Source organism: Mustelus asterias, chromosome 1 (assembly GCF_964213995.1).
Source record: "Mustelus asterias chromosome 1, sMusAst1.hap1.1, whole genome shotgun sequence".
Taxonomy (NCBI): Eukaryota; Metazoa; Chordata; class Chondrichthyes; order Carcharhiniformes; family Triakidae; genus Mustelus; species Mustelus asterias.
In genome coordinates this window covers 145815581-145838711 of record NC_135801.1, presented here as the reverse complement: position 1 = coordinate 145838711, position 23131 = coordinate 145815581, and the positions used below count along the sequence as shown (strand labels likewise).

General features: G+C 43.3%; 1 protein-coding gene across 2 annotated transcripts in view; it reads left to right on the top strand.

The window, feature by feature from the left end:
* atp8b1 (ATPase phospholipid transporting 8B1) overlaps positions 1-22562 on the top strand; it is a 154081-nt gene extending 131519 nt beyond the window's left edge. For both annotated transcript variants that reach the window (XM_078219950.1, XM_078219959.1), the window contains exons 23-28: positions 975-1198; positions 2467-2550; positions 6726-6971; positions 8639-8777; positions 16585-16715; positions 21128-22562. In XM_078219950.1, coding sequence (XP_078076076.1) covers positions 975-1198; positions 2467-2550; positions 6726-6971; positions 8639-8777; positions 16585-16715; positions 21128-21355 — 1052 coding nt within the window. In that variant the 3' untranslated portion in view covers positions 21356-22562. The remainder of the gene's footprint in view (positions 1-974; positions 1199-2466; positions 2551-6725; positions 6972-8638; positions 8778-16584; positions 16716-21127) is intronic.
* Positions 22563-23131: the final 569 nt, after the last annotated feature.

Sequence of the window (23131 nt, the reverse complement as noted above, 5' to 3'; positions counted from 1 at the left end):
CTTTTTTTGCTGGAACAAGGGGGATGAAATTGGTATTTGGCAACAGGACCAAATAAACAGTGACAAATTGACAGCAAACTCCACACTTGAAAGAAGATCCATTATCGTCCAATTGGCGCTGCAATCAAAGATCAATTTCCCATTGTGTGACTGCTGGAAATGATGACCTGCTTTGTGACTGCATTGTGCGTTGAATGTTTAGTGGACTGAATTTTAAACATCTACAATTTTTTTGTAAAATGAGTAGGTTTTTTGATAACAGATGCTTTAGTATTTGTCTTTGCAATTATTTTGTTCTGCATTGCCCCGAACCAGGTGGCTCTGCTTCCCTCTGGGTTCATTCGCGTGAAATCATTGCAATTGGCCAATGTATCATTCTTCCATGGGCTCCATTTCCACACGTTCAGGGTGCAGACTGATGGAGTGACAGATCTGCATGATGCTTGATCCTTTTGAGGGCTTGTTGGTAGTGGTTGAATTAATGAAATCCTCTACAGATGCAGTGGGGGTGAAAGCAAGTTGGAGGAAGTTTTAATTTACCAAAGTGATGCAACATGACCAATAGTGGTTATGTTTCTTTTTCAATTTTCCATTCCATTGAAGTCATTGGATGAGCCAAATGGCTTTTAGTCCATGCTTTCTTATGTTGCAAATGGTAACCTTAATCTCTGCTTCGAAATTGCTGAGATTTGTATGAAAATTTTAGTCAATTTAAGAACACTTAGAAACAGCTCAATTCCCGATTAGCATGAAATCAACTGATCACTTTATCCCATTTAAGCAGCTTTCTGTTTCAATTTTGGTGGCTGAAGATATTGGCGTTTTCACCAAGGTTTCTCAATTCAAAACTCTATACAATGGAACTAGCAAGACTGCAACAAATGATGGTTAGGTTTTTTTGATCAGTTTTGGAAAAAGAGTGTTTAATATAGTAGAAGATGTTGATGACCAGTTTTCTTTGTCCCTTGCTACAGCTGCTCATATTGGTGTAGGGATCAGTGGCCAGGAAGGCATGCAGGCTGTCATGTCGAGTGACTATGCCTTTGGGCAGTTTCGGTTTCTGAAGCGACTGCTCCTGGTCCATGGGAGGTGGTCATACATCCGGATGTGCAAGTTTTTAACCTACTTTTTCTACAAAAACTTTGCCTTTACGTTGGTTCACTTTTGGTACTCCTTTTTCAATGGATATTCTGCGCAGGTAAAAGCATTTATTTAATCTGATCCAAAAGACCATCACTGTACATGATTAGCAGCAGCAACAACTTGTATCACAGTTCTTCAGAATGTGGAAAGACAACAGCCAGTTCACTGAACAGGAAGGAGAGAAGGGATGGAATGGGTGGAAAGAGGCATAGAGGAGACAAATTTTACTAAGCCCTTGAAAGCGGGAAAATAATTCCATCATTGCCATAGATGGAAGCAATGGCATCTGTATTTACAACTTCAATTTACTTTTATCCTTGTATTGTGGCCAAGTGACAGTAGGGTCAGTGCAAAAAGGTTGGTGAATGGAGAGTGGGACAGCAGTGACTGCGATTTCCCCCAGGATGAGTTCTTCATAGCCTGGCCAGAAAGGAGCTGTTAAATTTGTCACATTCCTCCCTCCCAACTTCTCTTCCTGCTGCTTAAGTTTTTCGCCTTGTAAAAGGATTCAAGGGCTTTCCTCATTTAATGATGAGGTTGCATAGATTCAGAAAGAATGTTCCCGATGGTGGGGGAGTCCAGAGTCTAGGGGATCATAGTTTGAGGACAAGGGGCAAATCTTTTAGAACTGAGGTGAGGAGAAATTTCTTCACCCAGGTGGTGGTGAATCTGTGGAATTCACTACCACAGAGTAGTTGAGGCCAAAACATTGTCTGATTTCAAGAAGAAATTAGATATAGTTCTTGGGGCTAAAGGGATCTGCGTTCATCTTTACAAGATTGACAGAGGGTATTGGCTGCAGCTTTTGAGCTCCAAAATGGCGTTGCTTACATCAAATCGGCACGGTACTCTGTCATGATCTGTCTGCATTTGCTAATTCCACCATCACCATGCTGCTTCGGGTGACTGTCCCCAGAATTGTGCTTAAGCCACATGTATCATTGTAGTTGTCAATGAATGCTACCATGCCAGAACAAATGGTGCTGTTGATCCTAACTTAGTGCTGCGGTTTATTCGACAGATTATACCTGTCCTGACAGAAATACATATGCCAGCGATGATTTGACTGTTAATAGTTCAAAGAACATGGTGAAAAGGGCCGTCAGTCTCTTTTAAAGTCATGTTTGATAGCATTACTATTCTTGTTTATCCTTGTTATCGCTTCATTTTTTGTTCAAAGTTTACTGTTGTGAGTAGCGCCCATTTTTGTGATCTAATTAAGTTTGTTTTTACACTGAAAAATGTGCAGTACAATGTATCAGGAACAAATTATGATTTGAAGAGTTGAAGAAATCTAATATTTTTGTTTCTCCTTGTTCACAGACTGCATACGAGAATTGGTTTATTACACTTTACAACGTTCTGTACAGCAGTCTTCCAGTATTGGTTGTTGGGGTGCTTGATCAGGTATATTCCATTCTTGCATTCAATGCCAATATACCATGGATGTATTTATATGTGTGCTGATGACACCCAGCTTGACCTCACCATCACTGCTCTTGCCTCCTGCACTGTTGTTATATTATTAGACTGTTTATCCAACATCCAATACTGTTATGACCCAAAATTTCTCCAATTAATATTTGGAAGACTGAAGCCATTGTCTTTATTCCCTTCTCCAAACTTCATTCCTTAGCCACTGACTCCATCCCTCTCCCTTGAAACCAAGATGAACTTCTGACCTCATATTTGTGCCATAACGAACACTACTTACTTCCGTCTTTGTAACTTTGCCCTCGTCTCCCTTGGCTCCTATGCTGCTGAAGCCTTTATGCATGTATTTGTTACCTCTTTCCAACGCACTCCAGCTTGGTCTCCCACACACTCTTCTCCATAAACTTGAGGTCATCCAAAACTCTGCTGCCCATGTCTTAAACTCACAGTAAGTCGCGTTCTCCTGTTACCCCTGCGCTTGCTGACCTACAAAAGCTCCCAGTCAGTGTCTTGACTTGAAAGTTCTCATCCTTGTTTTCAAATCTATCCATAGTCTTGTTCCTCTCTACCTCTAATCTCCAGCCCCACAACTAAACTAGAGTCACATTGTCGTATTCTGGGCCATGCTTGAGGAAGGATGTGATGGTCCTTAAAAGGGTGCAGAGGAAGCTAACCAGAATGGCTCCAGGGATAGGGCAGCATAATGGCACAGTGGTTAACACTGCTGCCTCAGTGTCAGGAACCCAGGTTTGATTCCCTGCTTGGGTCACTCTGTGTGGAGTTTGCACATTCTCCCTGTGTCTGCGTGAGTTTCCTCCAAGTGCTCCGGTTTGCTCCCACAGTCCAAAGATGTGCGTGTTAGGTGGATTGGCCATGCTAAATTGACCCTTAGTGTCAGGGGAACTAGCTAGGGTAAATGTATGCGGCGATGGGGAGAGGGCCTGAGTGGGGTTGTGGCCAGTGCAGACTCAATGGGCCGAATGGCCTCGTTCTGCATTGTAGGGATTCGATGATTTCAATGATAATGGATTTCAGCTAAAAGGTTTGGTCATAGGAATATGGAGCAGAAACAGGCCCATCAAGTCTGCTTCACCTTCAAACCAATTATAGCTGATCATCTACCTCTGCATCATTTTCCCCACTACTCCATATCGTTTGATATTAGTATCCAGTAATCTATCCATTTCTGTCTTGAACATGCTCCACGATTGAGTTTCCACAGCCCACTGGGGTAGAGAATTCTGAAGATTCAACACCCAAGTGAAAAAAAATCCTCTCAATTCAGTCTTGAGTGGCCTGCCTCTTATTCTGAGACTATATCCTCTGGTTCTTAACTCACTCATCTTGTCTGCATCCACCCTCTCGTGCCTTGTTAAGAATTTTGTAATTTTCAATGAGATCACATCTCATTCTTCGAAAATCTGTAGAGAATACAAGCCCAGTTTCCTTGGTTTCTCCTCATAAGACAATCCTACCATCCCAGGACTTTGTCTAATGAATATCTGTTGCATTCCCTCTCTGGCAAGTACATCCTTTGATTGGGGAAGCTTGAGTTCTCCTTAGAACAGAGGAGGTGGGAGAGCAGTTTGAGGTGTACGAGATTATGACAGGCTTCGGTATGTAGACAAAGAAAAAGTGTTTCCATTTGCTGTTGGTGCAAGGACTAAAGTGCAAAAATTTAAAGTTTGGGCAAGAGACATAGGGGATATAGGAAGAATTTTTTGATGCAGGAAATGGTGGTGACTTGGAACTTGTTGCCCACAATTTTGGTGGAAGCAGAAATGATCAATAATTTTGAAGGAAATTCAATTAAATAAATTTGCTAGGTTATGGAATAGAGCAGGGGAATGGAACTGATTCGTATGCTGTAATGACTGACTGTCTCAAACCCTCTGAGTTATCTGTGTTCCTCTAATTCTGATCTCCTGAATTTTAATCACATTTCCATTGGTGGCTGCACCTTTAGTTGCCTAGGCCCCAAGCTCCGAAATTACCCTCCCTGTCTCTTGACCTCACTTTCCTACTTTAAGATGCACCTTAGAACCGACCTCTTTGACCAATCATAGAAATCATAGAAACCCTACAGTGCAGAAGGAGGCCATTCGGCCCATCGCGTCTGCACCAACCACAATCCCACCCAGGCCCTACCCCCACATATTTACCCGCTAATCCCTCTAATCTACGCATCCCAGGACTCTAAGGGGCATTTTTTAACCTGGCCAATCAACCTAACCCGCACATCTTTGGATGGTGGGAGGAAACCGGAGCACCCGGAGGAAACCCACGCAGACACGAGGAGAATGTGCAAACTCCACACAGACAGTGACCCGAGCCGGGAATCGAACCTGGGGCCCTGGAGCTGTGAAGCAGCAGTGCTAACCACTGTGCTACCGTGCCGCCACCAAGTGTTTGGTCACCTGCTAGAATTCTCCTTATATAGCTCTGTGTCATACCTGTTTCATAATGCTCTGTGAAGTTTCTTGGAAATTCCTTATGTTAAAGGTGCTATGTGGGAGGCAGTGGTGCAGTGGTATTGTCGATAAGATAAGACATAGGAGCAGAATTAGGCCACTCGGCCCATCAAGTCTGCTCCGCCATTCAAACATGGCTGATATTTTTCTCATCCCCATTCTTCTGCCTTTTCCCCATAACCCCCTTATTAATCACATGGTTTCTCCACTCATCATCCAGCTCTCCAAAATCCGCATGATTTCTCTATCCATCATTCTCAGCTTTCCCTGCACCCTCTTACAAACCTGACCACCCATAATCCATGTGGACAATGCCCTAATCCACGTGGCTTCTCCATTCATCATCCCCCAATCCACCCAGCCAGACCACCCCACCTTTATTCGAAGGAGCTGGGGGCACCCACTTCACTTTAAGATTTCACTTTAACCAGCGGAACGAGCGGCGCCTTCAAGGCTCCACATTCGAAAAAAGAATGTTGCGACTCTGTTGCAATTTAAGCCGCCGCATTGTATCCAGTGGCTTCCTCCCTGGGGATTCCCAATCCCCAGACCTCGCTGCAATACCCCTGGCTTTTCTCCCTGAACCTTCCTTCCCTCACTCCCTCCAGCCTCACTCATTCACTCCCTCCCTCCTTCCCTCCATCTCCCAAACCTCCACTCTCCCTCCTCTCCAGCTCCAAACCTCCCTCCTCTCCAGCTCCAAGCCTCCCTCCCTCTGTCCATCTCCCAAACCGCCACCCTTACTCACTCCATCTCCCAAACCTCTTCCCTTACTATCTCCCAGGCCACCAAGAGAGTCACTGGACTAGTAATGCAGAGACCCAGGGTAATGCTCTGGGGACCTGGGTTCAACTCCCAACACAGCAGATGGTGAAATTTGAATTCAGTCAAAGTCTGATGGTGACCATGAAACCATTGCCAAATATCATAAAAACCCATTAATTGACTAATGTCCTTTAGGAAAGGAAATCTGTCGTCCTTACCTGGTTGGGCTTGCATGTGACTCTGGATTCACAGCAATGGGGCTATAGAATAGAAACCCCACAGTGCAGAAGGATGCCATTCGGCCCAACGAGTCTGCACCAACAACAATCCCACCCCAGGCCCTATCCCCATAACCCCACACATATACCCCGCTAATCCCTCTAACCTACACATTCCGGGACAATATAGGCAATTTAGCATGGCCAATCCACCAAACCACGCATTTTTGGACAGTGAAAGGAAACCGGAGCACCTGGAGGAAACCCACATAGACATGGGGAGAATGTGCAAACTCCACACAGACAGTGACCCAAGCCAGGAATCTAACCCAGGTCCCTGGAGCTGTGAAACAGCAGTGCTAGCCACTGTATTACCGTGCCGCCCCATGCTGCTGGGTTGATTTGTAAATGTCCTCAGGGATGATCAATGAATGTTGGCCCTGTCAGCGATGTCCACATCCCCAAAAAAACATAAATGTAAATTTATTAAACTGCTGCTGATGTAGACAATTCTGTGGAGCAAAGCATAATACAAAATAAACTCCAAGCTTTCAAGCCAAACAGATAGAAGTCTCTATGTTAAATACGATTCAATTGGACTACATCTGTTATGTACTAATCATTTGTTTTTCAATTTTTGTAATGTTTGGCAGTTTACTCAATTTTTCTTCAATTTCTTTCCCCTTCTCCTCAGGATGTCACTGACAAGTTGAGTCTTAGGTTTCCAACACTTTATATACCTGGGCAGAAAGATTCTTACTTCAACTTCAAGAAGTTTTTTATCAGCTTGTTTCATGGCATTATTGTGTCCTTGATCATTTTCTTCATACCTTATGGAGCATTCCTTCAAACAATGGGTCAGGATGGGGAGGCACCAACGGATTACCAGTCATTTGCAGTCACGACAGCCTCCTCTCTCATCCTAATTGTCAATTTCCAGGTAAGTAGATGTTTTGAGGTTTCTCCATTTCTCTCTTCCTCCAAAGAAGGGGCCTCATATTCATTCAGATTTCACGTACAAAGCTGCCCTTTACTGCTGTGAGCAAGTTGGCTATTCTTATCAACAGAGTATATTAGACTCCAAGGGCATCCACAGAGTTCAGGTAATGCATTTGGGCTTGGCAATCTAGGTATGGGAATACACAATAAATGAAGGATACCGAGAAGTGTAGTGGAACAGAGGCGTTTTTAGAGTACACATCCACAGATTCCAGAAGGTAACAGGACAGGTGGTTCAGAAAGTACAAGGGATACTTTCCTTTATACCCAAGGCATAAAATATAATGGGGAGATTGTTGAAACTTGAAGTAGAGGGAAGGGAAATGGGATTGAAAAGGAGAAAACAAAGTTCAGTGTTTATTTTTAAAAAAGCAATTTCCAACACTATTTAGATGCTGGACAAATTAAAATCTAGATTTGTAAATGTCAAATTGTTGGTTTTGGAGAGTTTGGTTGGCATTATTAAAACTTATTACATTGTTACTCTTAAATTGGTAAGCTCTAATTTTTATGTAAAAGCAAGTTACTGCAAATGCTAGAATTGTATGCATTCCTGGGCATCTCATGGGTAATGAAATGAAAAAAAAAATCACCCAAGTCCCAGATACCCACGTGCTCCCTTTTGGGAGAGGTGGTGATTTAACCTGAGGATCGCCTCAGGCAAGGGGCAAGGTTGAGATGGCGGGTCCTTCATGAATAACCTCAGCCGATATGGGAATTGAACCCAGGCTGTTGGCATTCCTCTGCATCACAAACCAGCCATTCAGCCAACTGAGCTAAGCAACTCCATTTTAATGGGTAATAAAATCTTACATTGGGTTACAGCACAGAAGGAGGCCATTCATCTTGTAGAGTCTTTATTGGCTCTCTGCAGGAGCAACTGGCCGAGTCCCACTCGCCTGCCCTTACTCGTAATCCTGCAAGTGCTTTTGCTTCAGGTAGTTATCCAATTCCCTTTTGAAAGTCACGACCAAATTTACTTCCACAACACTCTTGGGCAGTGCATTCCAGATTGCTTCAAGTATGCGTTGGTTATTTTGCCATTCAACTGATATTGGTGCCTTCTGTTTCTTGACCTTTCTGCCAATGAGAACAATTTCTCTTTATCTACTCTGTCTGATCCACTCATTATTTTGAACACCTCTTCTCTCCTCTAAAGAGAACACTAGCTTCTCCAGGTAACTGAAACCCCTCATACCTGAAACTATTCTTGTAAATTGCTCTCGAGTGTAATCTGTGGCTCACCTGGTAGCACTCACAACCATGAGTCACAAATTTCAGATTCAAATTGCACTCCAGGTCCTCGGCAAAATACTAGTCTGACACTCTGGTGCAAAACTGAGGGAGTGCTGCACAGTCAGAGGTGTGCTGTCTTTTGGATGAGATGTTAAATCAAGGCACCTGCTTGGGTACTGTCAAATTTTCATCGTTGCAGTGTTGTATTGTCTTCAATCATAACATCCACAAAACAAAATGTACAAATGACTTTATCATATAACATAAAGCTGAGAATTCACTACATTTTTAATTTTGCAGAACATGATACCAATGTAACCTTTCTTGCTTTTATATTTAATGTTTGTTCACATTTTTATTTATTTCTTGCAGATTGCTTTGGACACCTCCTACTGGACATTCGTCAATGCCTTCTCAGTCTTCGGAAGTATCGTTTTATATTTTGCAATCACGTTTGATCTTCACAGTGCCGGAATCCATATCCTATTTCCATCAGTTTTTACCTTTACTGGTCAGTCATGTTACAGTGCAGAAAATGGGCCACTTGATCTAATAGTTTGCGTTATTTATACTCTTTCGAACATATGAAGTAGGAGCAGAAGTAAGACTATAAGATATATAGGAGCAGAATTAGGCCATTCGGCCTATTGAGTCTCCTCCGCCATTCAATCATGGCTGATATGATTCTCTCCCTGATTTTCCTACCTTCTCCAAGTAACCCTTGATCCCCTTATTGATCAAGAATCTATCTATCTATCTCTTAAAGATACTCAATGACTTGGCCTCCACAGCCCTCTGTGGCAATGAGTTCCACAGACTCACTCACCTCTGGCTGAAGAAATTCCTCCTCATCTCAGTTTTAAAGGAGCGTCCCTTCACTCTGTGTTTGTGCCCTCGAGTTCTCGTCTCCCCCACTAGCGGAAACATCCTCTCCACATCCACTTTATCTAGGCCTCTCAGTATTCTGTAAGTTTCAATTAGATCCCCCCTCATCCTTCTATACTCTAGCGAATATAGATCCAGACTCCTCAACCACTCCTCATATGACAAACTCTTCATTCCTGGGATCATTCTTGTGAACCTCCTCTGGACCTCCTCCAAGGCCGGCACATCCTTCCTTGGGTATGGGGTCCAAAATTGCTCACGATATTCCAAATGAAGTCCAACCAGAGCCTTATACAGTCTCAGCAGCACACCCCTGCTCTTGTAGACTAACCCTCTAGAAATGAATGCTAACATTGCATTTGCCTTCCTAACTGCCAACTGAACCTGCATGTTAACCATAAGAGAGTCCTGAACCAAAACTCCCAAGTCCCTTTGTGCTTCAGATTTTCAAAGCCTTTCCCCATTTAGAAAATAGTCTATGCCTCTATTCTTCCGACCAAAGTGCATAACCTCTCACTTACCCAAATTGTATTCCATCTGCCACTTCTTTGCCCACTTTCCTAGCCTGTCCAAGTCATTCTGCAGCCTCCCCACTTCCTCAAGGCTACCTGGCCCTCTACATATCTTTGTATTATCTGTAAATTTAGCAACCATGCCCTCAGTTCCATCTTCCAGATCATTTAATGTATATAGTGTAAAGTTATGGTTCCAACACTGACCCCTGTGGAACACCACTCATCATCGGTTACCATTCTCACCCTTATCCTCACACTCTGCCTTCTCTCTGTCAGCCAATCTTCTATCCATGCCAGACCCTTGCCTCGAACACCGTTGGCTCTTAGCTTATTTAGCAGCCTCCTGTAATGCACCTTGTCGAAGGCTTTTTGGAAATCCAAATACATCACATCCACTGACTCCTTTTCTAACTTCTTTGTGACCTCAAAGAATTCTAACAGATTTATCAGACATGACCTCCCTTCGACGAAGTCGTGCTGACTCAGCCCTATTTTTCCATGCATTTCCAAGAACTCCGCAATTTCATCCTTAATAATGGACTCCAAGATCTTGCCCACAATCTTGCTGACGAGGTCAGGCTAACTGATCTATAATTTCCCATCTTCTGCCGCCCTCCCTTCTTAAACAGGGGTGTTGCATTAGCCTTTTTCCAGTCCTCTGGGACATTCCCTGATTCCTGAAAAATCAACACCAATGCCTCCACAATCTCCTCGGCTATCTCCTTCAGAACCCTGGGGTGTGTAGTCCATCTAGTCTGGGTGATTTATCCACCTTCAGACCTTTCAGCTTCCCTTGCACCTTCTCCTTGGTGATGGCCACTACATTTATGTCTGCCCCCTGACTCTCGAAGTTCTGGCATGTTACTGGTGTCTTCCACCATGAAGACTGATACAAAATACCCATTCAGTTCCTCTGCCATTTATTTGTCCCCCATTACTACTTCTCGAGCCTCATTTTCCAGTGGTCCAATGTTCATTCTTGCCTCTCTCTTACCATTTATATATCATTTGGCTCATCAATCCTGCTCTGCCATTCAATAAGATCATGGCTAATCTTGGTGTGTTTCAAATTCTACATTCCCATCAACCCCAATAACCTAATGTACCTCTGCCTTAAAAATAATAATATTTGAATTATGAGCAACATAGGCCACTTCACACGAGATTGTCTGCTCAAAGAAACATCATTTAAATTTATTAATTGAATAGCAATATTTACAAACCAATATCTACGGGGGTTAGTGAGCTGCATTGAATTATAGCACAGCTGTTTCACTTCTCATCCAGCAAAGTCTTTTCCTAAACTAACATCAAGAACAGTGCAAATTGATTCAGTTTTAAATGATTTCTGAGATTCATTGTGATACTTTGCACTTTTCGTCAATTTTTTCAATTTGTGCTAAAATTAGTAATGAGTGATTAGCGTGGGAAATGACCATGTTACATGGAACATCAAAGCAGGAGTGGACCATTTAGCTCTTCGAGCCTGCTCCACCATTCAATATGATCATGACTGATCCTCCATCTCAATGCTATATTCCTGCTTTCTCCCCGTACTCCTTGATGCCATTAAAATCTTTTTTTTAAATTGATCTCTTTCTTGAATATATTCAGTGACTTGGCCTCCGTCTTTTATGGTAGAGAATTCCACAGGTTCATTGCCCTTTAAGTGAAGAAATGTTTCCTCATCTCAGTCCCAAGTGATCTACCTTGTCTCCTGAGCCTGTGTCCTTTGGTTCTAGATTCCCCAACCAGGGAAAACACCCTCCTGCATCTAGTCTGTCCATCCCTTTTAGATCTATTCTCAACCTTACAAACCCTAGTGAAGAGAGGCCCAATCGAACCAACTATCCTCATAGGGCAGTCCCACCAACCCCAATATCAGCCTTGTGAACCTTCGCTGTGCTCCCTCAATGGCAAGTATATCCTTAGGTAGGGAGACCAAAACTGCACACTACTCCAGGTGTGGTGGCCAAGACCAAGTATAACTGCAACATATTTAATTGGAGGCAGTTCAGAGAAGGTTTATTAGGATGATCCCTGGCATGGAAGGATTGTCTTTTAAGTAAAGATTAAGAAAGGTTAGGATTCTACTCATTGGAATTTAGAAGAATGAGAGAGGTGATCTCATTGAAACATATAGCATTCCAAGTGGTTTGACAGGGTAAATGCTGAGAGGATGTTCCCCTCATGGGAGCGTCTAAGACTAGAGGGCATAGTCTCAGAATAAAGGCGTGCCAATTCAAGAGTCTTTTGAACTCGCAAAAAGCTATGGGTGCACAGTCATTGTGTATATTTAAGGCTGAAATAGATAGCTTTTTGATCAGTAAGGGAATCAAAGGGAAGGAAAGTGAACAAAACACAGAAAATTACAGCACAAGAATAGGCCCTTCAGCCCTCCAAGCCTGCACCGACCATGCTGCCCGACTGAACGAAAACCCCCCCTACCCTTCCGGGGACCATATCCCTCTATTCCCATCTCATTCATGTACTTGTCAAGACACCCCTTAAAAGTTACTACCGTATCTGCTTCCACTACCTCCCCCGGCAACGGATTCCAGGCACCCACTACTCTGTGTAAAAAAATTTGCCTCGTACATCTCCTTTAAACCTTGCCCCTTGCACCTTAAACCTATACCCCTAGTAATTGACTCTTCCACCCTGGGAAAAAGCTTCTGACTATCCACTCTGTCCATGCCTCTCATAATCTTGTAGACTTCTACCAGGCCGCTCCTCAACCTCGTTGTTCCAGTGAGAACAAACCAAGTTTCTCCAACCTCTCCTCATAGTTAATGCCCTCCATACCAGGCACCATCCTGGTAAATCTTTTCTGTACCCTCTCCAAAGCCTCCACATCCTTCTGGTAGTGTGGCGACCAGAATTGAACGCTATATTCCAAGTGCGGCCTAACTAAGATTCTATAAAGCTGCAACATGACTTGCCAATTTTTAAACTCAATGCCCCGGCTGATGAAGGCAAGCATGCCATATGCCTTCTTGACTACTTTCTCCACCTGCATTGTCACTTTCAGTGACCCGTGTATCTGTACACCCAGGTCCCTTTGCCTAACAATACTCTTTGGGTTCTGCCATTTACTGTATATTTCCTATCTGTATTAGACCTTCCAAAATGCATTACCTCACATTTGTCCGCATTAAACTCCATCTGCTATCTCTCCATCCAAACCTCCAACTGATCGATATCCTGCTAGATCCTCTGATGGTCCTCATCGCTATCTGCAAATCCACCAACCTTTATATTGTCCGCAAACTTACGAATCAAACCAGTTACATTTTCCTCAATCATTTATATATATATATATATATTATATATATTACAAACTGCAAAGGTTCCAGCACTGATCCCTGAGGAACGCCACTTGTCACAGCCCTCCATTCAAAAACGCACCCTTCCATTGCTACCCTCTGTCTTCTTTGACCGATGTGGAGATGCCGGCGTTGGACTGAGGTAAACACAGTAAGAGTTTTAACAACATCAGGTTAAAGTCCAACAGGATTATTTGGTAGCAAATGCCATTAGCTTTCGGAGCGCTGCTCCTTCGTCAGATGGAGTGGAAATTTCTTTGACCGAGCCAGTTTTGTATCCACCTTGCCAGCTCACCTCTGATCCCATGCGACTTCACCTTCTGCACCAGTCTGCCATGAGGGACCTTGTCAAAGGCCTTACTGAAGTCCATGGAGATAACATCCACTGTCCTACCCTCATCAATCATCTTTGTCACTTCCTCGAAAAACTCGATCAAGTTTATGAGACACAACCTCCCCTTCGCAAAACCATGTTGCCTTTCACTAATATGTCCACTTATTTCCAAGTGGGAATAAATCCTGTCTTGAAGAATCCTCTCCAATAATTTCTCCACCACTGATATAAGGCTCACAGGCCTGTAATTACCTGGATTATTCTTGCTACTCTCCTTAAACAAAGGAACAACATTGGCTATTCTCCAATCCTCTGGGACCTCCCCTTTAGCCAGTGAGGATAAAAAGATTTCTCTCAAGGCCCCAGCAATTTCCTCCCTTGCCTCTCTCAGTATTCTGGGGTATATCCCATCAAGCCCTGGGGACTTGTCTACCTTAATGTTTCTCAAGAACCCCAATACCACCACCTTTTTTGATCTCGACATGACTCAAACTATCTACACGCCCTTTCCCAGACTCATCATCCACCAAGTCCTTCTCTTTGGTGAATACTGACGCAAAGTACTCATTTAATACCTCGCCCATTTCCTCTGGCTCCATGCATAGATTCCCTCCCTTGTCCTTGAGTGGGCCAACCCTCTCCCTGGCTACCCTCTTGCTCTTTACATATGTATAAAAAGTCTTGGGATTTTCCTTAATCCTGCTGGCTAATGCTTTTTCGTGACCCCTTTTAGCCCTCCTTACTTGTGTAAATTTCTTTCTACTTTCCATGTTTGCCACACTTGCTTCGTGTGTTCCCAGCCTCCTAGCTTTGACAAATGCTTCCTTTTTCTCTTTGACTAGGCTCACAATATCTCTCGTTATCCAAGGTTCCCAAAACTTTGCCATACTTGTCCTTCATCCTTCCAGGAATGTGCCGGTCCTGAATCCCTATCAACTTACACTTGAAAGCTTTCCACATGCCAGATGTTGATTTGCCCTCAAACATCTGCCCCCAATCTACATTTCCCGCCTAATATTGTTGTAATTCGCCTTCCCCTAATTTAGCACCTTGACTTGAGGACTACACTTATCTTTACCCATCAGTACCTTAAAGCTTACTGAATTGTGGTCACTATTCCCAAACTGCTCCCGTACTGAAACATCGACCACCTGGCTGGGCTCATTCCCCAATACCACGTCCAGTATGGCCCCTTCCCTAGTTGGACTATTGACATACTGTTTCAAGAAGCCCTCCTGGATGCTCCTTACAAACTCTGCCCCATCCACGCCCCACGCCCTGAGTCCCAGTCAATATCAGGGAAGTTAAAATCTCCCACCACAGCAACCCTGTTACTTTTACACCCTGCCAAAATCTGCCTACATATCTGTTCCTCAGTCTCCCGCTGGCAGTTGGGTGGCCTATAGTAAACCCCCAACATTGTGACTACACCCTTCCTATTCCTGAGCTCTACCCATATTGCTTCACTGTATGAGCCCTCCGAGGTGTCCTCCCGCAGTACAGCTGTGATATTCTCCTTAACCAGTAGTGCAACTCCCCCACCCCTTTTACATCCCCTCTATCCCACCTGAAACATCTGTATCCTGGGATGTTAAGCTGCCAATCCTGTCCTTCCCTTAACCAAATCTCTGTAATGGTAACAACATCATAGTTCCTAGTACTAATCCAAGCTCTAAGTTCATCTGCCTTACCTGTTACACTTCTCGCATTGTAATAAATGCACTTCAGTCCACCAGACCCTCTCTGATGAGCAATCCCACCCTGCCTGCTGTTTCTCTGAGTCTTACTGGCCCTACTCACTGGTTCCCCTTCAACTAATTCACCTTTGCTTTGGGTGCCACCCCCCTGCCAAACTAGTTTAAATCCTCCCGTGTGACACTAGCAAACCTCCCGGCCAGAATATTTATGCCCTTCCAGTTTAGATGCAACCCGTCCTTCTTGTACAGGTCCCATCTGCCCCAGAGGAGACCCCAATGGTCCAGATATCTGAAACCCTCCCTCCTACACCAGCTGTTTAGCCACGTGTTGAGTTGCACTATCTTCCTATTCCTAGCCTCACTAGCACGTGGCACCGAGAGTAATCCTGAGATTGCAACCCTAGAGGTCCTGTTTTTCAACTTTCTACCTAACTCCCTAAACTGCTGCTGCAGGACCTCATCACTCCTCCTACCTATGTTGTTAGTACCAATATGTACCACGACCTCTGGCTGTTCACCCTCTCCTTTCCGAATGCTTTCTGCCCATTCAGAGACATTCTGGACTCTGGCACCAGGGAGGCAACATGCCATCCTGGAGTCTCTTTCACGTCCACAGAAATGCCTACCTGCACCCCTAACTATAGAGTCCCCTATAACTATTGCTTAGTGCCCTTTGTCCCTCCCTGCTTAACAACAGAGCCAGCCATGGTGCCACTGCTTTGGCTGCTGCTGCTGGTATCCCCTGATAGCCCATCTCCCCCAACAGTATCCAAAATGGTACACTTGTTAGAGAGGGAGATGACCACAGGGGATTCCTGCACTGACTGCCTGCCCCTTCTGGCGGTCACCCATCCAACTGGGCATGAGGAATGCTGGACCAGCCATGATGCTATCGAATGGCGGCCCATGCTTGAGGGGCCGAACAACCGACTGCTGTTCCTGTTTCTAATGGTTGATTTTTTTAAAAGAACTTGAATTTATATAGCACCTTTTCATAATTATGGTCCCAAAACACTTCTGAAGTCAAGTCACTGTTGACTGTAGGAAAATGTGGAAGTCAGTAGACGACCACAAGGTCGTACAAACTTTAATGAGATAAGCAGCCAGATAATTTGTTTTACAAGTGTTGATTGTTGAATGAATATTAGCCAGGAAACCAAGAAAAATTCTCCTCTTCAAATAAGGCCATGAGGTTTTTTTTTTACTTCTGCGAGAGAGAGCAGATGGGCTGGGCCTGAGCCAGAGGTGTTAAGTCACCACTAAGGCTGATGCCAAATTGTCATTCTGGATCATGGAATATTTAAAATTTAGGAAAGAAGACTGACAGTCTCGTCCATGGTATACTGTATGTGATGAAGGTGGGCTCGTTGGACAGCATGCCTCCTCCTTCCATAATATCTGACAACGTGCCACATCTGGTGGTACAAAGGTTTTTACTCCTTGCACAAGAGCAAAGGGCTCATTGAAATTTGATGTAATTAGCCTGAGAAAAGCCGTTTTAAATTCTGCTTTAGCTTCGGTCTTTAACTCTGGAGTAATTTAAACTGTATTCTTCACTTAGGTGCTGCTCCCAATGCTCTTCGACAGCCCTACCTTTGGCTGACTATCATATTGACTGTGGCAGTCAGTCTCCTCCCTGTTCTTGCAGTCCGTTTCCTGACTCAGGTAATCAACCCATCAGAGACTGACAAAGTAAGTACCAAGCTGGCCGTCAAAACTGTTGCTGATTTATTGTCACTCAATTTCGGGGGAAAAAAAAACTTTCAATCCATTTTCAGAAAATAACACTCTTGGATATTCAATATTTTTCTAATGCCATTTCTCTTCAGAAAAGGTGTTTGCAACTGCTTAAATTCACTTGTGAAGTAGACATTTTTTAAGTTAATGTATGATTAAATGTTTGTTTTCTTTGTCGCAGTGTGATAGACATTATAAAAATCCAAAGAGACCACTAGCTCCGTGAGCATAATATAAAAACTGGAGTTTTCTCCAGGGTGGGGTTTGTTCAGGATTTTCTCAAACCTGTCTTAATTTCCTGGTTGGCCTTCATTTAAAAATACAGGAAGGGTTGCTTTGACTTGAAGTGAATCTATCACTGTTGATTAGTCAAGTGGCAATTCAGCAAGACCAGAACAGGGAGTGGCTGAATATAAAGGAGATCATATCTTTGCTTTAAATGATTTGCGGAGAGCTCAACTAGAGGCTACCGACATGAGTAGTTGCAAAAGATAAAGGAATTCTCCCATGCACTTAGTGGCACAATCGATAATGCCAACTGACTGTTCTGATCTTTGGTCAGTGGTACTGAGAGGAACGCATTGTGCCATCATTTAACTGCAATAGAACAGTCAATGTTGGCTTTATCTTAAGCAAGCAGGAATACAAAGGGGGCATGTCACAGTTTTATAAAGTTCTAGTTAGACCATATCTCGAGTATTGCATTCTACTTAAAGAAGTGGTCCTAGAAATAGTGGATGCATTGGTGGTCATCTTCCAAGATACTATAGATTCTGGAACAGTTCCTACAGATTGATGGGTGGATACTGTCACCCCACTATTTAAAAAGGGAGGTAGAGAATGGAGAATTATAGACCAGTCATCCTGGTAGTGGGGAAAATTCTGGAGTCCATTATCAAGGATTTTGTATCAGAGTACTTAGTAAACAATGGTAGAATTAGACAGTCAGCATGGATTTATGAAGAGAAATCATGTTTGATAAATCTACTGGAATTTTTCAAGGATATAACTAGTAGAGTTGATGAGAGGGGGGGGGGGGAACAATGGATGTGTTTTACTTGCACTTTCAGAAGGCTTTTTACAAGGTCCTACATAAGAGATTAGCATGTAGAATTAAAGCGCATGAAATTGAGATTGGCAGAAAACTGGTTGGCAGACAGGAAATAGAGTAGGAATAAACAGGTCTTTTTCCAAGTGGCAGGGATGAGTGCTAGGACCCTAGCTCATAATGTATATAAATGATTTAGATGAGGGTCTTAAATGCAATATCTCCAAATCTGCAGATGAGACAAAGCTGGGTGGGAGGTGATCCTCCCACTGATGCAGTATAATGTGGTTAAGTTTGAGGTTATCTACTTCAATAGAAAAGACAGATTATTATCTGGCTATGGATTGAGAGAGGGCAATGTGCAGTGAGACCTGGGTGTCCTTGTACGCCAGTCACTGAAAGTAAGCATGCAGGTATAGTAGGGAATGAAGAAAGCAAATAGTATATTGGCCTTCATGTAAATTTTAAAAATTCTAACCAGACTAGAGAGGACAGATAGGATGCTCCTGATGCCTGGGTAGTCCAGAACCAGAGGTCACAGTCTAAGGATAGGGGGTAAACCATTTAGGATGGAGTTGAGAAGAAATTTCTTCACCCAGAGAGTGGTGAGCCTGTGGAATTCTCTAACACACAAAGCAGCTGGAGCCAAGACATTGTTTGTTTTTATGGGGCTAAAGGGATCAACTGGGGGGAAAACAGAAACTGAATTGGATGATCTGTCATGATCAAAATGAATAGCGGATCAGGCTTGAAGGGTTGAATGGCCTAATCCTGCTCCTATTTTCTGTTTTTACTTCTGGGCACCACGCTTCCAGAAGAAGGTACTGGCCCTAAAAGTTTCAATGCACATTCACAAGAATGATATTGGGACTAAAATTATTAATCATGAGAACAGATCCATAGGGAAACTCTCTGCTGGTTGGAGTCAAACCTGGTATACAGGAAGATGGTTGTGGAGGGTCAGTCATCTCAACTCCAGGACGTCTCTGCAGGAGTCCCTCAGGGTGGTGTCCTAGACTCAACAATCTTCAGCTGCTCCATCAATGACCTTCCCTCCACCATAAGGTCAGAAGTGGGGATGTTCACCGATGATTGCACACTTTTCAGCACCATTTCCTCAGATGCTGAAGCAATCCATGTTCAAATACAACGAGACCTGGACAATATCCAGGCTTGGGCTGACAAGTGGCAAATCACATTCGTGCCACACAAATGCCAGACAATGACCATCACCAATAAGAGGCATTCTAACCACTGTCCCTTAACATTTAATGGTGTAGCCATTACTGAATCCCCTGCTGTCAACATCCTTGGGGTTACCATTGACCAGAAACTCAACTGAACTCACCACGTAAACACAGTGGCTACAAGAGCAGGTCAGAGGCTAGGAATACTGCAGCGAGTAACTCACCTCCTGACTCTCCAGAGCCTAACAACCATCTACAAGGCACAAGTCAGGAGTGTGATGGAACACTCCCCACTTGCCTGGATGGGTGCAGCTCCAACAACACTCGAGAAGCTTGACAAAGCAGCCCACTTGATTGGCGCCACATCTACAAACATTCAATCTCTCCACCACTTCGCTCAGTAGCAGCAGCGTGTACTATCTACAGGATGCACTGCAGCAATTCACCAACGATCCTTAAACAGCACCTTCCAAACCCACGACCACTTCCATCTAGAAGGACAAGGGCGGCAGATAAATGGGAACGCCACCACCTGCAAGTTCCCCTCCAAGCCACTCACCATCCTGACTTGGAAATATATTGCCGTTCCTTCACAGTCACTTTGTCAAAATCCTGGAATTCCCTCTGTAATGGCATTGTGGGTCAACCCACAGAACATGGACTGCATCAATTCAAGAAGTCATGATGTGGAGTTGCCGGCCTTGGACTGGGGTAGGCACAGTAAGTAGTCTCACAACACCAGATTAAAGTCAAACAGGTTTATTTGGTAGCACGAGCTTCATCAGGTGAGACTCACCTGATGTAGGGGCAACACTCCGAAAGCTTGTGCTACCAAATAAATCTGTTGGACTTTAATCTGGTGTTGTGAGACTACTTACTGTGCAATTCAAGAAGGCAGTTCACCACCACCTTCTCGGGGGCAACTAGGGATGGGCAATAAATGCTGGCCAGCCGGCGACGCCCATGTCCCACAAATGAATTTTTTTAAAAAAAACAAAAAACCGTTTGCACTCCTGACTCAGAACAGTAACTGCTGGTGGAGCATATTGATAATGTGAGCTATCCACTCTTTCTAATAGGCTACTTTCAGATGGGCCAGTAACAGAAAACCTTTTAAAAATACCTCCGCTCATGCCCTTTCTGAGCTCATCTTGTCCATGAGATCTAGCTCCTACTCCCTTGATCCTATTCCTACTAAATTGCTGATCACCTAACTTCCCTCCCAGGTCCCCATGTTAGTTGACATCGTAAACAATAGTCCCCCTCTCATAAACCTGCCATCATCACATCCCTCTTCAAAAAACCATCTTTTTGACCCCAATATCCTTGAACACTACTGTCCAATCTCCAAACTGCATTTCCTCTTGCCTTTTCGAAGCCCGTGAATGTGTTGCAGGTAACAAATCTGTTCCCATCTTGCTCAGAACTCCATTTTTGAAACTCTCCCTCGGGGTTTCTCGGTTCATAAGTTCATAAGATATAGGAGCAGAATTAGGCCATTCAGCCCATCGAGTTAGCTCCACCATTTGATCATGGATGATGTGCTCCTCATCCCCATTTTCCTGCCTTCTCCCCATAACCCTTCAACCCATTACAAATTAAAAATCAGTCCAACTCAAATTTACTCGCTGTCCCAGCATCCACCACACTTTGGGGTAGCGAATTCCACAGATTCACAACCCTTTGGTAGAAGTCGTTTCTCCTCAATTCTGTTTTAAATTTGCTACCCCTTATCCTAAGACTATGACCTCTCATCCTAGAATGCCCCACAAGAGGAAGCATCTGTTCCATGCCCATTATCATCTTGTATACCTCAATTTGATCTCCCCCTCATTCTTCTAAATTCCATAGATTCACAGTATCAAAATGACTCTAATCAGGTTCACAAATGACTGTGTGATTACAACCTTTGAAATAGTTGACCACATCATCCTCTCCTGTTGCCACTCCACTGCTGGGGTGGGACTGCTGTCTCTGCTGCTTATACCACAGTTGGCCCAATGAGCTTTTGCAGTGGTCAACACTGACTTCACCGCAAATATTTGATTTATGATGTCTTGGTTTTGCCAGACCTGAATCTCTTAGTCTTGGTTATGCTTTAAGCAAATTTTCTTTTTGTTTTTAAATGACAGATTCAAGTGAACCGCAAAAAATATGAGATTGAACTTCAGCCCAAACCGAGTAGACCCAAATCTTTCCAGCGGAATGAGTCTATTCGTCGATCAGGCTATGCATTTTCACATCAACAAGGCTACGCTGACCTCATTTCTTCAGGTCGCAGCATCCGAAAGAAAGCCCCGCGCTCTGTACCAGGTGTCAGCAGTAGGACATATGAAACAGCAGGTGCAAACGCAAGCTGAAACCATCAATGTACTGCTTAAGACTTTTTATATTTCACAACAACTCTAGAGATGGCAAAGCATTGATGTTTTTGTTTGAAAAATAAATATTCTCAGGATATCTTGGAAGGAGATTGCAACATGTTTAATGTTAGACTTTCACATCATGTACATTGAGAGATTTGGAATCCTTCCAATTTGCACACAACTAAGATGAGGACCATCTGATCACAGGGGTTAAAACCCGAAGTTGGGATGACCTGCTATCCCAGCACCACTCATCACTTTCTACACTACAACACGGGCACCATTTTAAGGACCTGCATTGAAGAGTTTTATTTCCTGCCCCCACAGAACAGCAATAAAAAATGGAATTGTTTTATTGACTTGCAGTGAGTACCTGAGCGGATGATGTGTTTTTAATGTTTACAGAGATGCAGATTTACATAAGTTATCCAACTTTCATTACCATTTGTGAATATCGAACCTTTTGTCTTTTACTTTGTGCTTTACAAAATGTGAAAGCCTGAATTCCATTTTTCCCCCCACTATCAACGTTCGAAAAAGCAACAGTGAAAATCTGCACTGCCATTTTTATATTCTGATCTTAAGTTCTTAAATATTTTTTTCATAAGTAATGAGAAATTGAGTCTAAATTTTGCTTCTTGTTGACTTTTAAACCAATTTATTATTTCTGCCTTGTCACAAATTAAGTAGTATGTGTACATAGATATATATATTTTAGAAATTATTTCTGTACTAAATGAGGATTTAAAAATAAAATTTATGGTTTTCTGGCTAATTATTCCATCAGCGTAAATCTTTTGTAATGTCAACTCTCACCATGAAAGGTTACTGGAAAATCTAAGCACGAATCATAAGACCTTGAGCATACTACTGTTACAGATCTTCATATCCAGGGGAATTGCAAGATTGTCAGATCAAGTGGAAAGCACATTGACACTGTTTAATGCTCAGATTTCAGAAACTCGTGCCTTCTCCACCTTTTTTGTAAATCCCTGGGAATCGAGGGTTACAGGAATCTCTTCCACCAGATGTGGGTAACTGGAGGTAATGCACGGTTTTAGCATCCTGTTTCTTGTGATAATAGCTGTTTATGTCATATATACTGCCTCTATTTTTCAGAGGAGTTCATAATAGAAGAGCAAAATTGTAATCCATCAAATAAGAATTAATTAACTACCTGAAATAAAGCCTTTAAGGATTCAATGTCTTGATTTATTTTTTCCTCCCAAAAGCCAGTGGTAAGAATGTGGAAAGTGCAGTTGCCGTGAATAGTAGAGATACATTTAAGAGGCAACGAGACGGACATAGGAGGGAAAGAGAACAAATGGTTATGATAGATTTGGATGAAAAAAGATTGCAAGAGCCTAAAGTGGAACATAAACACTGGCATAGACTGGTTGGACCAAATACTCTGTAACGTATGTTTCCTTGAAGCTGCTTCTAATTCTGGCATCACAAATGAAGGAAGGGGTTGTCATAGTGCTATCAGGAAGCACTTTGTTAGTAGTAACACCTCTCTCATGCTCAGTTTGGGTTCCACCAGGGTCCATCAGCTCCTGACCTCCTTAAGCCTTAGTTCAAACATGGATAAAAGGGCTGAATGCCAGATGCCTTTGACATCGGGCAGCATTTGTGTAGTATGAAGGAGCGCTGGAGTCGAGAATCGGGAAAAGCCCGCTACTGGCTGAAGTCGTACCTGGAACGAAGGTTCAAGTAATAATCTGTCGTCCTATTATTGCTTTGGACTGGTGGAATTTAAATTTCATGAAT